The sequence below is a fragment of the Hemiscyllium ocellatum genome, chromosome 12 (genome assembly GCF_020745735.1).
Source record: "Hemiscyllium ocellatum isolate sHemOce1 chromosome 12, sHemOce1.pat.X.cur, whole genome shotgun sequence".
In the NCBI taxonomy this organism is placed as follows: Eukaryota; Metazoa; Chordata; class Chondrichthyes; order Orectolobiformes; family Hemiscylliidae; genus Hemiscyllium; species Hemiscyllium ocellatum.
Genome location: NC_083412.1, coordinates 17,568,059 through 17,584,584, shown reverse-complemented (window position 1 = coordinate 17,584,584; position 16,526 = coordinate 17,568,059). Strand labels below are relative to the sequence as shown.

Here is a 16,526-nt window from a genome sequence, read left to right as displayed (position 1 = left end):
AGGGTCTGGTGTCAGGGTGCGCTGATGTATGGACAATAGACATACAGGTCTGGATCTTCATCCGGGAGATCGAGGTCAAGAGTGGGAAAGGTCGAGCACACCCACCACAGATGATGGCGGTTCTGGAGATGTGGCCTTCACTTGGACTGAATGGCCAGGAAAGAGATTGGAGACAGGCGAAGGGGCTGCTGGGATGCCGAGGTGGACTGTCTTGCAAGGGGCCCACCTCGACACTGTGGGACATTGCTTTGTTTATAATGAGGAGGTAAGGCTCCTCATCCCGGGTCCCCGTCACACCCCACCCCCCCCATCTTCCCCACCCAACCACTTCTCATGACTCCAGCCCCATTCACGGCCAGGTCTCCTCCATTTAATCATCTACAGTGTGGAAACAGGCCATTTGGCCCATTGAGTCAGCACCCACCCTCCAAACAGCATCTCAACCAGACCCACTGCCCCTTTCCAATCCCTGCATTTCCCATGGCTCATGTAGCCTGCACATCCCTGGACACTCTGGGCAATTTAGCATGGCCAACCCACCTAACCTGCACACCTTTGGGTTGTGAGAGGAAACTGGAGCACCTGGAGGAAACACAGACATAGGGAGAATGTACAAGCTCCACCCAATAGAACATATTGTCACCCAAGGCTGGAATTGAACCTGGGTCCCTGGTGCTGTGAGGCAGCAGTGCTAACCACTGAACAGCCCATTCTATTTCCCTTCCCAGCCATCGCCCCTGGCCTCTCAATGCCCCCATCATGTTAAGCTTATACCACAATGCGTAATGAGGCTTGGCTAAGAGCCCAGAAAGCCATTAGTCAATCAAAATAGCTGATCGACAGAGAAAACGTTGCATTTGCTGGTAGCAGAGAGTCTCCAGTCTCCTCTTTCATATTTGCTTAAGGGCCATCAAGTGTTCACATTTTCATATACAGGCTTAAGGGCCATCAAGTGTTTGAAGTTTCACAATTGATACTTTAGAGGGTGGGGTTGATTGACCTTGTACTGCCCTGTTGTAAATAGATTTTCTTTTAGGGAACTCGGAAATACTGAACGCAAGAAGAGATTTTTAAAAAGCTTCTTTTTAAACACATTCTATGATCACCAGAGGATTTCTTGCGTGTCTGTGGTGTGTAATGGATGATTTTTTTAAAAAAAAAATTTATTCACAGGATGGGGGCATCATTGGTTAAGCCAATTAATGCCCGTCCCTCAATGGCTGTGGGTCTGGAGTTACATGTAGGCCACACCAGGTAAGGATAGCAGTTTCCTTCCCTAAAGGACATTAGTGAGCCAGATGGGCTTTTCCTGACAATCGACAATAGATTCATGGTGATCTTAATTCGATTCCCTCCATGTTGGGATTTGAACCCAGGTCCCCAGATCATTGCCTGGGTCTCCGGATTAACACAGCGATAATAGCGCTAGGCTAATAGGAATCTGAATGGAAGCACCGTAGCTTGGCATGGGTGGGGGAGAGGTGGGGGCATTACGGGCTCAGGGAGCAGGAAGGATGGCATAACCTGGCACGAGGAGAAGATTGGCCCGGGATGGATGTGTGGGGAGGAGCCTGTCATGGGGCTAATTCCTCAAGATACATCCTTTTTTACTGTGAACAGGGGCTCTCTAAAAGGCTGTCCCTGCTGTGTGAAGATCATGGAGGCCTGGGGCAGACCTGTCTCTACAATGGAGCCTGTCACCCCCTGGCAATGCTGGGGAGATGCAAACCAGCCCCTCCCCTCCCAACCCTTAGGTGGCACTGTGACTATGGGAAACCAAGGAATGACATCAGGAATGGGGACACAGATCGTCACCCTTTTTCAAGGGCTCCCAACGCTTCCTGGCTCAGTTGAAGTCCGGGCCTCGATGTTAAAGCAGCATCGCAATTTGATGGGGGAGGTTGGAAAGATGTCACTTGCAAAAGCTGGAGTGCTGCACATAATTCTCGTGCGTTACTGCAAGTGAGATGCTTCAGGAGTTGTTGATCACTGAGCGCTGTCTATCACTGTTTCCAGTTTGGTTGTATTGGGGTGTTAGTCCCTGGCCTGAGCTAGAATTGAAATGGAATGGAGGACAGAGATACCCACTTTTCCCCACAGTCAGTCACTGACTTCAATCCAGGAAAGAGAGAGAGAGTGCTTGGCGGCATGCCAATCCCTCCCTCAACGTCAGCAAAACCAAAGAGCTGACCGTCAACTTCAGGAAGCAAGGAGGAGGGCATGCCCTTACCTGCATCAATGGAGCTCAAGTGGAGATGGTCGACAGCATCATGTGATGATCGCCAACAAGCTGGACTGGTCCACCCACGTTAATGCGATGGTCAAGAAGGCACAACAACTCTACTTCCTCAGGAGGCTAAGGAAATTCAGCAAGTCCTTAAAGACTCTTACCAATTTTTATAGATGCACCGTACAAAGCGTTCTTCTCTGGGGTGCATCACAGCTTGGTACGGCAACTGCTCTGCCCAGGACTGTGAGAAACTACAGAGAGCTGTGAACACAGCCCAGTCCATCACACAAGCCAACCTCCCACCCATTGACTCCATCTACACTTCCCACTGCATCTGAAAGGCAGCCAACGTCATCAAAGACCCCTCTCACTCCCCTTCCCCCCCCTCCCCCACCAGCCCAGCTCGCTTGCTGTCTCTCCATGGATGCTGTCGGACTTGCTATGATCTCCAGCATTTGTTGTTTCCACTATTGATTCCAGCATCTGCAGTAATTTATTCGGATTTCAACGAGCTGAAGCTGGAACCTAACGAACATTGCAGGGACAGGGTAGGTAGCCAATGCAGCGAGTTTGGTAAAATAGAGAGAGAAACCTATTCGGAGATCCCTTCAGAAATTCTCAGACTTAGCCAGAAATTCTCAGACTCAGCCCAGAGGGTTTTACACACTGCTGTGGCTTTCCTCAATGTGTTTTTCTCTCTTGCTGTGTTGCCAGTAATAATGTCCGGCAATTCCTGGACTCTGCAGGGTAATCCCGGGAGAGCTGGCAATCTCTCTGTTCAAAGAGAACTCCAATTATTCTCCCTGCCATTGGATTGGACAGGGACGAGGGGTTGCAGCTGGTAGCTGAATGTTATCCAGAGTTCTGCTACTGGATTTCTCTCCTGGATGTGCCTGAGAGCAGGGGTAGAGAGGGAAGGCAGAATCTTCATTCTCTCCCGGGGCATGAGCAGTGCCAGCCTGTGTTGACCACTCGAGCTACGCAGCTTGTTCGGGCCATTTCAGCGGACAGTTCAGAGTCACCCACATTGCTGTGGAGTCACATATAGGCTAGACTGGGTGAAGAAGGCGTTTGGTATGCTTTCCTTTATTGGTCAGAATATTGAGTACAGGAGTTGGGAGGTCATGTTGCAGCTGTACAGGACATTGGGTAGGCCACTGTTGGAATATTGCGTGCAATTCTCGTCTCCTTCCTCTCAGAAAGATGTTGTTAAACTTGAAAGGGTTCAGAAAAGATTTACCAGGGATGGAGGATTTGAGCTTTAGGGAGAGGCTGAATAGGCTGGGGCTGTTTTCCATGGAGTGTTGGAGGCTGAGGGGTGACAAAATTATGAGGGGCATGGATAGGGTAAATAGACAAAGTATTTTCCCTGGGGTGGGGGAGTCCAGAGCTAGAGGGCATAGGTTTAGGGTGAGAGGGGAAAGATATAAAAGGGACCTAAGGAGCAAACATTTCACGCAGAGGGTGGTACGTGTATGGAATGAGCTGCCAGAGGAAGTTGTGGAGGCTGGTACAATTTCAACATTTAAAAGGCATTTGGATGAGTATATGAATAGGGAGGGTTTGGAGGGATATGGGCCGGGTGCTGGCAGGTGGGACTAGATTGGGTTGGGATATCTGGACAGGTTGGACCGAAGGGTCTGTTTCCATGCTGTACATCTCTATGACTCTATGACAACAGATTCTCTTCCCTAAAGGACGTTGATGAGCCAGATTTTTTTGATAACAATTGCCAATGGTTTCATGAGCACTGTTACTGAGACGAGTTCAGATTACCACCGTGCCACTGGCTTGTCCCATACTCACACTCACAATTTCCAGGCATCAGCGTTCCACCAGATTATTTCAGAATCAGAGCAATCGTCATAGAATCATACTGCATGGAAACTGACCCTTAGGTCCAACTCGTCCACACTGACCATGTTCCCAAACTAAACTAGTCCCACCTGCCTGTATTTGGCCCCTTTCCCTCCAAACCTTCCCTGTTCATGTAGTTATCCAAATGTCTTTTAAAAGTGGTAACTGTGGCCACATCCACCACTTCCTCTGGCAGCCCACACATCAACGATCCTCTGTGTTAAACAATTGCCCCTCATGTCCTTTTAAATCTTTCTCCTCTCATCTTAAAAATGTGCCCCGTAGTTTTGAACTCCCCTGCCCTAGGGAAAAGACCTCTGCCATTCACCTTCTCTGTGCCCCCCCCCCCCATGATTTTATAAACCACAAAAAGGTCACCCCTCAACCCACTGCGCTCCAGTGATACAAGTCCCAGCCTATTTTTATATCTCAAACCCTTCATTCCCAGCAACATCCTGGTAAATCTTTTCTGAACCCTCTCCTGTTTAATAATACCCTTCCCATAACAGGAACAACACAGGAGCCTCACCAACATCCTGTACATGACGTCCCAACCCCGTGTAGCTCAAAGGTCCCAGCAATGAGTGCCGTCTTAGCCATCCTGTCAACCTGTCGACTGGATGTCGTTTGGGGTAGGGACTTGGATTAATCATAAAATTAATATCTGCTGGTCTTTCATTCCACTACCCCACTGCCCTCTCCCTTCCAGACATGGTTGGTAATTAAAGCGATGGATACCTGTCCTAAACTTCCCATCGTCTGCTGGTCAAAGCCCAAAGATTTTCCATTTGCCCAAAGTGCTCTTAAACTGCTGCTGCGAATATTGTCCAGTCCCTGTTACATCGAGAAGGGAGAATACACCTCGGTCTGGCTTTCCCTTAGCCTTGTTTTCCCTGATTAATCACGGGCCTTATTTTGCTAAAGACAGCAGTTTCTCCATATCCATCACCAATACCACCGTGAATTAGGTCTGAAGGTATTTATAATGTTGGAACTCCACTCAAACAGATGTCAACCAGCATCATTTTCCATCTCCTGTGCAAGTAGATATCCCATTTGCTGATCCACACAGTTGCCTGAGGAGCTTAAAACAATTGATTTTCTGATTTTGAATTGTTGATCACTCCGTTATAACTGTGTGAGAACCTGCAGCAAGGATACTGTTGAATTATTGGAGATGCACAACAATCAGACATTGTAAAGCAGGCAGCTATGATGGTTTTCTGCAGGCTAATGAGATGGATTTAGCTTTTAAAATCTCTTCTATAGGTATGATCAGTAAGTTCGCAAATTGGTTAAGTGCTAATTAGTGGAGAGGATGACTTTAAACTCCAAGAGGATACAGTCAAGCCGGACAGAGGCAAACGGAGTTTAATCTTTTCCAGCTTTATATGCATGTTTTGGTTTATTTTCGGTGTTTTAAGATGGTGCCGACAAATGGCGACACTCAACAACACTTTTCACAAAACAAATCAGTGGTAGCAGAAAACCCAAGATTTGATTTGATTTGAGTTGATTTATTGTCACGTGACAATAAACCAAATCAAATCTTGAGTTTTCTGCTACCACTGATTTGCCCAATTCAATTTGAGAACAAAGAGTTGATGCACGCACTTACAAACATAAAACAGACCTTTGCAAATCAGGAGCTCACTTCACACCACACCACAAGGTCTTTCCTTGTACTGAAATCTGAGCAAAAGAGTCTTGAGCAGAGTTGAACAATGTCAATTTACTGTTTCCTACTTTGCTGAAGATCATTTACTTCTTTCTGTGTTTATAGGATGTGAGCATCGCTGGCTGGACTGGTATTTATTGTCTGTAGTACCATCATCATCTCGGCTTAGAGATGTTTTTGAGTTGTGATATGTCAGTCAGAAAGGCGGAGGTGGAGTAGGCAGCATTGGGCCACTTGGTCCAGGGCTTGTGCATTCGGTCTTCTTTCTTTTCTCTACCTTTCTTTCCTCGTTCTTCCTTTTTATTTTAAGTTATTTTCTGTTTAGTGTGTATTTTTTGAAAAAAAACTTACCTTGGGGCAGGGATGCAGAGTGGGCTAGAGGCCTGAGCAGATGGGGATGGCCAGTGGGTTGAGGCTGGAAGCAGAACGGGGATGGCCAATGGGCAGGAGGCTGGAGGCAGAACGGGGATGGCCAATGGGCAGGAGGCTGGAGCAGATGGAGATGGCCAATGGCTGGAGGCTGGAGCAGATGGAGATGGCCAATGGGTGGCGGCTGGAGCAGAGTGGGGACAGCCAATGGGCTGGAGGCTGGAGTAGAGCGGGGATGGCAAATGGGCCCAGAGCAGAGTGTGAAGTTCAATGGTCTGGAGCCCAAGTGGAGCAGGATAGAAGTTGAACTGGGGCCCAGTGCGGGCAGTCAATGGCTTGCGAGCCCGGTCAGATCACATGTGGACTCCCCCTGCGCTGACCTACTGCAAGCCCTTTATAGAAAGACTGTAATGTTTATCTCTTTAACTTTATTTCACATTTTTCTTTTACGATGAATATCTGTAAGTAATGTAACTTTTTAAATGTAATTTCTTCTGTAATTTTAATGTAACTTCTTCATTTCTATATTATGTATGTAAGACCTGTACCTAGGTACTTTGCTCCTCAGATGGTGCTGTGTGAGGTGATATTGTAAACTTTTCGATGTATTCCTGTACTTGAGTACACATGGCAATAAAGCAAATTCTAATTCTTCTAATTCTAATTCTATACGCTAACTTCCCAAATGTGAGCAGATGTTGGCATCATTTGGCTCAGCAGTATAGCTCAGTTCCGCTGATACAGAGCAAGATGTGTAGGTACTAGCCACATCCCTCGGTATGATGAACACCATATTTGCTGGTTTTGACCATTATTAGCAGTTTGTATCTAAGTGAATGTTGAAAGTGTTCTTTCCCTATTGCATAGAATTTATGGCACAAAACCAGGCCATTTGGCCCATTCAGATTGTGTCTGTGCTCCGTTGGAATCTCGAGCCACCATATTTCCCCTTACTCCTGTTGATGTATACTTCTACTTCCCTGCCCTTTGTTTATTGCCCCAGTAAATCTTACTCACCTCCATTCCACATTATTCGCAGAGTACGAGAAGGACTTTGAATGATAGAATCCTTAGTGTGGAAGGAGGCCATTCAGCCCCTCGAGTTCACCCCAACCTCTGAAGAGTATCCTACCCAGCCCCAATACCATGTATTCCCCATGGTCAATCCACCTAACCTGTGCATCCCTGGAAATTATGGGGGCAATCTCAGTGAGTATCAGTGCAACAGAGTTGAAAGCAGGCTTCCCATGCAAGGGTGGTAATGGTGCCATGGGATCTTGCTGTTCCGTTTCCTCTCCAACACTGTATCTATGGTATGTCTTGTGGACCAGTTAGGTTAGTCCATCTAATGTGCACACCTGGAGGAAACCTGCCCAGACATGAGGAGTATGTGCAAACTCCACACAGACAGTCACTCGAGGCTAGAATCGAACCCAGGTCCAGCAGTGCTAACCACTGAGCCACTGTGCCACACCTTCTCTTCTGAATTCCTTAAGCAACTCATGAGCAATGATTTGATCTTTATGTTCCCCAGTTTTGAATTGCCTCTGCATCTCTCCTGTTATCCTCTTTTGTAATAATACAGATTTTCTAACGGAGCTGTTAGGTCCCTCCTTGTCTTGCTGAGAGAACCACAGCTTGTTTAATCATTTTTAGTGGTTGCATCCCTCTTAGTCCTGGAATTATCCTTCTCAAACATCTGTGACATCGAAGTCTGAAAGCAGAAGGTCCCCTGACAATGTGGAGGGGAAGACCCAAGAATTTTACACAAAAGTTAAATTTCCCATCTATTACCCTGCCAGGAACAGAAAGCCATTTTTCTCACTGCAGACACTCACGCAGATGAGAATTAACATCAACCACTCTGTGAAAACAATCTGGGTTTTACCCAAGGTGCAAGTGTCAATCCACAGTCATTGTTTACTCTGAGTAATTGAACATTATTAGTAAATCACCTCATGCATTCTCCAAACGCCGCGTCACACTGCTCTCTGCCAAAACAGCACTCAGCAAATGAAGAGATGAGCTGCAGGCTCTGAGCTATTGTCACAGGTCACCCCGTGACCCTGCCTCCGTCCAGTGGAAGCTAATGTGTGCCATTATCAATGAGATGTCCTTAGTGACCACACACACACGCAGTAAGGGGGACACATTTATTTCTGAGAGAGTGCACAGTGATGTAACAGTCCTCCTGAAGATTGGTTTCAACACTGCTTAATGTCCTTGACTACAAAATCAATGAAAGTCTCTTAACCACACAATATAAGAATCAGCTCACTTGGTAAAACCTAAGTTAAGGTTGAGTAAGAACCTTGCTCGCGATTCAGCTCAGCTTCACTCAAGAGTTCGGACATCATATATCTTACCATAACTATGTGTGATTCTCTTTCAAAGAATGATTGGCCTTTGATTGCCATGTCTTCTATAAATTTGATGACTTTACTCTTTTCTTCACTGGGTGGCAAAGGTCTGAACTCTGACTGCGTGACACATTAAGGTGTTTGTAAATGGTAGGCCTTACCTGACCTAGGGTAGCAGAGTTAGTGTGTGTGTGTGTGTGGTGGTTGGTGGTGAGGGTGCCTCTTGATGTTCTTGACATGAGTTTCCAGAGAAACGCTGAAATTGAAGCTTGTCAGGGTGAACGTGAATTACTGAGTTGGGTCAGGAGGTTGGCAAGGACCAGGAGGATGGAGTTTTGTGCTCCAGGCAGTGATGAGCTGGGAGGCAGGAAGGCCATTCAGTTAGACAGCTGGGGTGGTACTCATTACACCGCCAGACAGCCCACCCTCTGGGCGGGAATGCCCACACTTGACCATCCCACTCCGCTGCCAATTGGTGTCAGAAAGTCATCAACTGAAGAGCACTCAGTGCCCTCGACCTGCTGTCACAGGGAGGAGGCCAAACCACAATGTGGCCTATCTGAGAGATCAACCTGGTGGGGCATTGTCTCAGCCCAGGGGGAGGGTCAGAGGAAGGAATGGGGGAGATACTGGGGGGAGTGGTGGGGGACTGAGAGGATGAGGGATGACAGAGATGGTGGGTGGAGGATAGGAGGGATGGAGAATGGGGGGATGGGTACGATGGTGGATGGATGGGTGTTGGTTGGGGTGATGGTGGGGCAGTGGGGAGTGGGTGCTGGCAGGGGATGGGGAGTGGATAGTATAGGGGAAGGGATAGGGGCAGTTTCTTCATTCAAGGGGCACTTGTTTGAGGGACTGAATTGCACACTTGGCTGAGGCTCCCTTGGGAGCCACTCCCTTCCCATTGCTTCCAGATTCCTGTTTCGTACCACCACAACCCACACCACTTCCCAGAAAAGCTATCATCCTGGATTCCTCCCCCTCTCCCTCCCCCTACCTTATTCCCTGACTCCCCTTCTCTCCCCCTCTCTGTGGCTTTAAGAGATGTGTTTTGTCCTGATTTCTTTTAGAGAGAGATTGGGGGAAGGGGGAACAGAGGCAGAGCAGATAAACAATTCATGAAGCCTTGGTTTCTTTTTTAAGTGGGAACAATAGAAGCAGCCTGACTGGGTGTGGTGAGGCTCCCACCCACAAAACAAGGGATTTCAGGTTTAGCTTTCAACAGTTGTTGCTGGGGTCTTCAACAGGGTTGGAAGCTGCAGTAAATCTCTCCCACTCTCTCGGAATTTTCTCTTGACTTCTTTTTTTCTTGGGCTACCAGAGTCGCATATGAGACAAACTGTTTTCTAAATTTGCTTTTTTGCCAAGGGTGTGTTTATGGGATGTTACTATATTGGAACAATTGGTTAGTAATAGTTACGGTATGTATTATTCTGCTAAGTGTTCCAATAGAGTTAAGTTATTCCAATGACGAGGAAACAATAAAGACTGTAGATGCTGGAAGTCAAAGTCTATAGATGTGAAGCTGGAAGTGCACAGCAGGTCAGACAGAATCCGAGGAGCAGGGAAATCAATGTTTCGTGCCAAAACGCTTCATCAGGACTGGGGAAGGGGAGGGGGCCCAGACGTATACAGAGGGGAAGAGGGTAGGGCTGGGTGCAGAGTAGGTGGGATGGCGATAGGTGGATGCAGGTAGGGGGTTATTGCGATTGGTCAGTGAGAATGTTGGAGGGGGATCGGTGAATAGGAAGATGGAGAGGTTAGGATAGGTCAGGAAGGTGAGAGGTCGGGATAGACATGGGATGAGTCTAGGGGAAGAGGGATTTTGAAGGGTTTTGCCCCAAAACATTGACCTTCCTGCTCCCTGGATGCCATCTGACCTGCTGTGCTCTTTCACCCCCACACCTGAGTTATTCAAATTCCTTGTTTCTTTTGTTGTATTTTAACTATAGTGGATGAATAAAAATTAAATGCGACCAACAAGTTGGATCTGGAACGCAACACCTTCCATTTACCTTTAAAATAAGAAAAGGTTAGGGTCTGGACTCTCTTCTGAACATTTTGAGGTGGTCTGGTCTAGTCTGGTCCATAGCAAATTGGGAACCCTCCTCCCTCTTCCCCCGCCTCTCCCCACCCTCTTACCCCCTCCTCTCCGTTTTTTCACTATCCCCCCTCATTCTCCCCCTCCCCACTCTATTCCTTCCCTCTCTCCCCACTCTGTTCCTTCCCTCTCTCCCCATTTCCCTATTAATCCTGGGAATTATAGACCAGTCAGTCTTATGTCAGTGGTGGGTAAAGTATTGGAGAGGATTTTGAAAGACAGGATTTATGATTCCTTGGAAAAGCCATAGTTTGATTAGAGATAGTCAACATGGCTTTGTGAGGGGCAGGTCATGTCTCACAAGCCTGATTGAGTTCTTTGAGGATGTGACAAAACACAGTTGTGTAGGTAGAGCAGTGGATGTGGTGTATATGGATGAAATGCAAGGCATTTGATAAGATTCCTCATGGTAGGCTCATTCAGAAAGTAAGGAAACATGGGATACAGGTAAAATCTGGCTGTCTGGATACAGAACTGGCTGGCCCATAGAAGACTGAGGGTGGTAATTGATAGAAAGTATCCAGCCTGGAGCTCGGTGATCAGTGGCATTCCGCAGGGATCGGTTCTGGGACCACTGCTCTTTGTGGTTTTAAAAATGATTTGGATGAGGAAGTGGAAAGGTGGGTTAGTAAGTTGGCTGATGACATGAAGGTTGGTGGATTGGTGGATAGTGTGGAGGGCTGTTGTAGGTTGCAACAGGACATTGACAGGAGGCAGAGCTGGGCTGATAAGTGGCAGATGGAGTTCAACCTGGAAAACTGTGAAGTGATTCATTGTGGAAGGTCAAATTTGAATGCAGAATACAGGGATAAAGGCATAATTCTTGGCAGTGTGGAGGAACAGAGGGATCTTGGGGGTCCATGTACATAGATCCCTCAAAATTGCCACCTGAGTTGATAGGGTTGTTCAGAAGGTGTACAGTATATTGGCCTTCATTAGCATGGGGACTGAGTTTAAGGGCTATGAGATTATGCTGCAGCTGTATATAGCCCTTGGAATATTGTGTTCAATTCTGGTTACCACATTTTCGGAAGGATGTGGAAACTTTAGAGAGAGTGCAGAGGGCATTTACCAGGATGCTGCCTGGACTGGAGGGAATGTCTTACGAAGAAAGGCTGAGGGAGCTTGGGCTTTTCTGATTGGAGTGAAGAAGGATGAGAGGTGACTTGATAGAGCTGTAACGGTTGTTGAGAGGCACAGATAGTGTGGATAGCCAGAGACTTTTTCCCAGGGTGGAAATGTCTGTCAGGAAGGGGCATCATTTTGAGATGATGGAGGAAGGTTTAGGGGAGATGTCAGAGGTAGGTTCTTTACACAGAGAGTGGTGGGTGTGTGGAGTGCACTACCAACAGTGGTAGTACAGTCATACATATAAGTGACTCTTGGATAGGCACACGGAAGTTAGTGCAATGAAAGGTTAGTCTGATCTTAGAGTGGGACAAAAGGCCAGCACATCATCGAGGGCCGAAGGGCCTGTTGTTCCATGTACCCAGAGTGTGGTGGGTGGGGTAACAGGCACCCTTCCCAAGTTGGCACAATATGACTAGTGGCATCTCCAGTGCTCTCAACAATGGGATAGAACATCACAAATCAAAGATTTCTACTGACATCAAGATGGCCAGCAAGAAGAGAGGCCAGCAAAACCCGAGAATGAGACAAATTGGACTGACTGGTTTTGATAGGGAATGACAAGCACTTCCATTTCTCAGTATCTCATTTTCCCTTGGCCTCTGGGAATAGTAAGCAGTAGGAATGGAGGTGTAAAATTACAGAGATAATAATAGTTCAAGGGAATGGATTTCAATGTCAATAAATGTGAAGTCATCCACTTTGGGTCTACGGAAAACATGCCAAATTGTAGAAGTCTCAGGCCAGTGGGAGACCAAAGAGATGAGGGGCTATCCTCATTAAAATCCTGTGAAAAGCTATCAAGCATGAATCAAAAAGGTTAATAGAAGTTTGACCTTTCTGTCTGGAGGATTACAATGCAAAGCCAAGCTTCAGTGAGACGCAGTCACGAGGGGGCTGGTGTTATTGTGAGTTGCACTGAGCAGCATATCTTCAGGATAATCTGTTGATTTTAAACAGAGGGCTCCAGTCTCAAGGTTGACAGCTTGGGAACTGGAGGTGACTCAGAGGTGAGTGTGTTATCAGTGAGCCTTTGCTGATACTTTCGTCCACCCCAGAGAACATCAGCTGCTCCATAATCTTTGTTGTGACAGGGAAAAGTAAAATAGAAAATGATACATGAAGCACAAAGGTCTCGAATGGCTGTAACAGGACGATTCCAACGCTGAGTGCGATCTAACAATACGTTTCGTCCTTGAGCCCAGGGGTCTCTCATTATTTAAGTTATTGACGGCGAATGACTTCAAAAGGAAGTCACATGGGTGCCTGAGGGGAAACCACCTCGCCAGGGCAAAAGGACAAAGAACTGCAGATTCTGGAAATCAGAAGTTGCTGGAAAAGCTCAGGAGGTCTGACAGCATCTGTGGAGAGAAAGCAGAGTTAACATTTCGGGTCTCTGTCTCAGACTTGCTGCAGTGTCCTGGTGAAGCTCAGTGCAAGCTTGGAGAACAACACCTCATTTTCCACTCGGGAGACCCCACAGCAGACCTGGGCATTTTACAGCCCACGGGCCATATCCGGCCCTTTGGTCATTCCTGTCCGGCCTGCATGAGGTCAATCTTAAATTAGAACATCAATGAAAAAAATTTACACAATGCCCGCAATACAACTGTGTTGCTTTTGTTTTGAAAACAATGCTTTTTTTATTTACGTATGAATGTACGTGTGTGTGTATGCGCGTGCGTGCGTGAACAGCTAAAAGTGACGCTTGCTGGCTAGCCCTCAAAATGTCAGCTCACGCCAAGCCAAGTTATGTCATATCCCACAAAATCACCAGAAACAGTAAACCGTTTTCTGATGGAGAGTTTATTAAGGAGTGCTTGTTGGACTCTGCAGAACTAATATGCCCGAAGAAAAAGGAGGCATTTGAGAATGTGCCCCTCTCCCAACGCACGTAACAAGAAGGATTGGGGACATTGCGAGAAATCTGGAGCTTCAGCTGCAGTAAAGAGCGGTCAACTTTGACTTTTTTTCCTTGGCTTTGGATGAGAGCTGCGGTGTACGTGACAGAGCCCAGCTACTCATCTTCGTACATGGGATAACTGCAGACTTTAAAATCACGGAGGGGCTGGCAGCCCTGCAATCAATGAAAGGAACAACAACAGGTAATGATTTGTTCACGGAGGTAAATGCATGTTTGGACACGTTGGGACTAAAATGGGACAAGCTGGCGGGTGTGACAATGGATGGTTGTCCAAATCTAACAGGAAAAATAGTTGGACTCTTAAAGAGAATGTAGGATAAAGTGACAGAAATTGACCCTGAACAGAAATTGGTATTTTTGCATTGTAATATACATCAGCAAGTGTTGTGTAAGTCAGTGTTAAAAATTAACCGTGTGGTTGATGTTGTAGTTAAAATAATTAACTTCATCAGGGCAAGTGCTTTGAATCACAGGCAGTTTGTTGCACTTTTGAGGGAAAATGAGGTTGAACATCGTGACATCGGCTGCCACACAGCTGTCAGGTGGCTCAGCCTGGGCAAAATGCTGCAAAGTGTATGGGACCTGAGAGAAGAGAGTCAAGATTTCTGTGTGAAGAAAGGGAATGGCATTCCACAGCTTTCAGATACAGACTGGATTGCAGACCTTGGCTTTGCTGTTGATGTGACTACACTTATGAATGAACGAGATGTGAAAATGCAGTGCAAGGGCCTTTTTGTGAATGAAATGTACAACTTGGTGAAGGCTTTTATGAGAAAGTTGCAGTTTCTCTCAAGCCAAATGGAGGACAACATTCTCACCCACTTGCCAACACTGAAGGAAGCCGCACCTTCAGCTGATGACCTCCACAGGTACTCATCTATGTCAGAAGCACTGCATGGTGAATTTTCAAGGTGATTTCAAGACTTTAAAACAGTTAAGAGTGAAATGCACATGATTTTTTTCCCCATTTACATGCAATGTGGAGAATGCACCTAGTGATGTTCAGCTTGAACTCATTGACCTGCAGTCTGACACACTTCTGGCAGAGTACTTGAGGTCAGTCTCACTGCTTGATTTTTACTCTTCCCTCAAAGAGGAGAACTTTCCACACATGAGGAGGCATGCTCAGAAGATTCTAGTCCTCTTTGGATCTACCTATATATGCAAACAGATATTCTCAGTGACGAAGTTCAACAAATCCAAATACAGATCCTCTATCACTGATGATCACCTCTCAGCTGTCCTTCGCATGTCCACCTCAGACATTCAACCAGATTTCAGTGCACTTGTTCAAGCCTAAAACAGACTGGATTTTTCTCACTAAACAAGTAAAATGAACTGAAAAACGTCAAAAGCATTTTTGTATGGAGTTGTTTGTTGTTTGTGAAACTGACCAATAATGAAATAACTTTTCATTATTGGTTTGTGAGATTAACATGTTAAAAATAAAATGAAATACTGAAATTATTGTTTTTACTGTTTATTTCTTCTAGATTTGACCTACTCCACAATTTCACATCTTTATTGTAATAGAATATCCTTACTCTTTTGATTATAAGTTTCAGTGCAAAACTATATAATTTAGTACTTTTTATAATAGGAGAAAATTAATACTGAGCAGAATTATCTTCAACTTATTGTTGGTCTGGCCATCCAACAAAACTCAGGTTTCTCATGTGGCCCCATGGAAGAATTAACTGCCCACCCCTGCCCCACAGCCTCTGGGCTCCAGATCAAGTTCAACAACTTTAGGGCTTAAGACACCATTTGTCTGTCATGTCCTGACCCCAACCTCCACACACCATGGCCTTGTTATCACTTGGTCTGTGAATACACACAGCCCATTGTTAGCCACTAATAGTCTCCATTAGCCGCTATTCATTCTCCCGGACTGAGGGTTATCCACTCCTTTCTCTGCTTGACTGTTGTTCCCTCTCTCTGGGCTTGTTCTCCACAAATCGTTTACTCTTCCCCCTCCGCCCACCTCACCCTTCAACGTAAATGCCAACCTTTTCCCAGTTCCGAGAAAGGGGCACCGGACCGGAGGCATTAACACTGTTTTCTGTCCACAGATGCTGCAGGACATGAGGGCGGCACGGTGGCACAGTGGTTAGCACTGCTGCCTCACAGCGCCAGGGACCTGGGTTCAATTCCCACCTCAGGTGACTGACTGTGTGGAGTTTGCACGTTCTCCCCGTGTCTGCGTGGGTTTCCTCCGGGTGCTCCGGTTTCCTCCCACAGTCCAAAGATGTGCGGGTCAGGTGAATTGGCCATGCTAAATTGCCCGTAGTGTTAGGTCAGGGGTATATGTAGGGGTATGGGTGGGTTGCGCTTCGGCGGGTCGGTGTGGACTTGTTGGGCCGAAGGGCCTGTTTCCACACTGTAAGTAATCTAAGGACCTGCTGAGTTTCTCCAGCATTTTTGTGATTTTGTTTCGGTGGGGATGGGACTGACCGGAATGTTGGACAGAGAGCCACTGTGACCTTGGTGGGGTGAATGACCTCCTTCTTGTGTTGTTGTCACTCAGTATTTTCTGTGTTTTTTTTCTCTCTCCCTCACCCCCACCCCTATAGGAACAGAGGGTTTGGAAGGCATAGTTATGAGTCCCAGTCAGATCAGTATGAACGTGACTGACACTACAGCATGGGCCACCGCGATGAACAACCTGGGGATAGCACCTGTCCGACTCACTGGCCCACCACTGGTATCAGGTAAGACTGCTCGATGTCCGTGTTTGATGTCCTAACCCTAGTAGTGAGGGATAATTAAGAAGAATGTTTTAGCCTTCCGTGGGCTGGAACAGTGGCTCAGTGGTCAACACTGCTGCCCTCACAGCGTCAGGGACCTGAGTTCGATTCCAGCCTCGGGTGACTGTCTGT

The 16,526-nt window shown here is 46.7% G+C and overlaps 1 protein-coding gene across 2 annotated transcripts in view; it reads left to right on the top strand.

Moving 5' to 3' along the window:
* Window positions 1-16,526, top strand: part of enox1 (ecto-NOX disulfide-thiol exchanger 1) — a 229,638-nt gene that overhangs the window by 27,066 nt on the left and 186,046 nt on the right. For both annotated transcript variants that reach the window (XM_060832906.1, XM_060832907.1), the window contains exon 2: window positions 16,221-16,358. In XM_060832906.1, coding sequence (XP_060688889.1) covers window positions 16,221-16,358 — 138 coding nt within the window. The remainder of the gene's footprint in view (window positions 1-16,220; window positions 16,359-16,526) is intronic.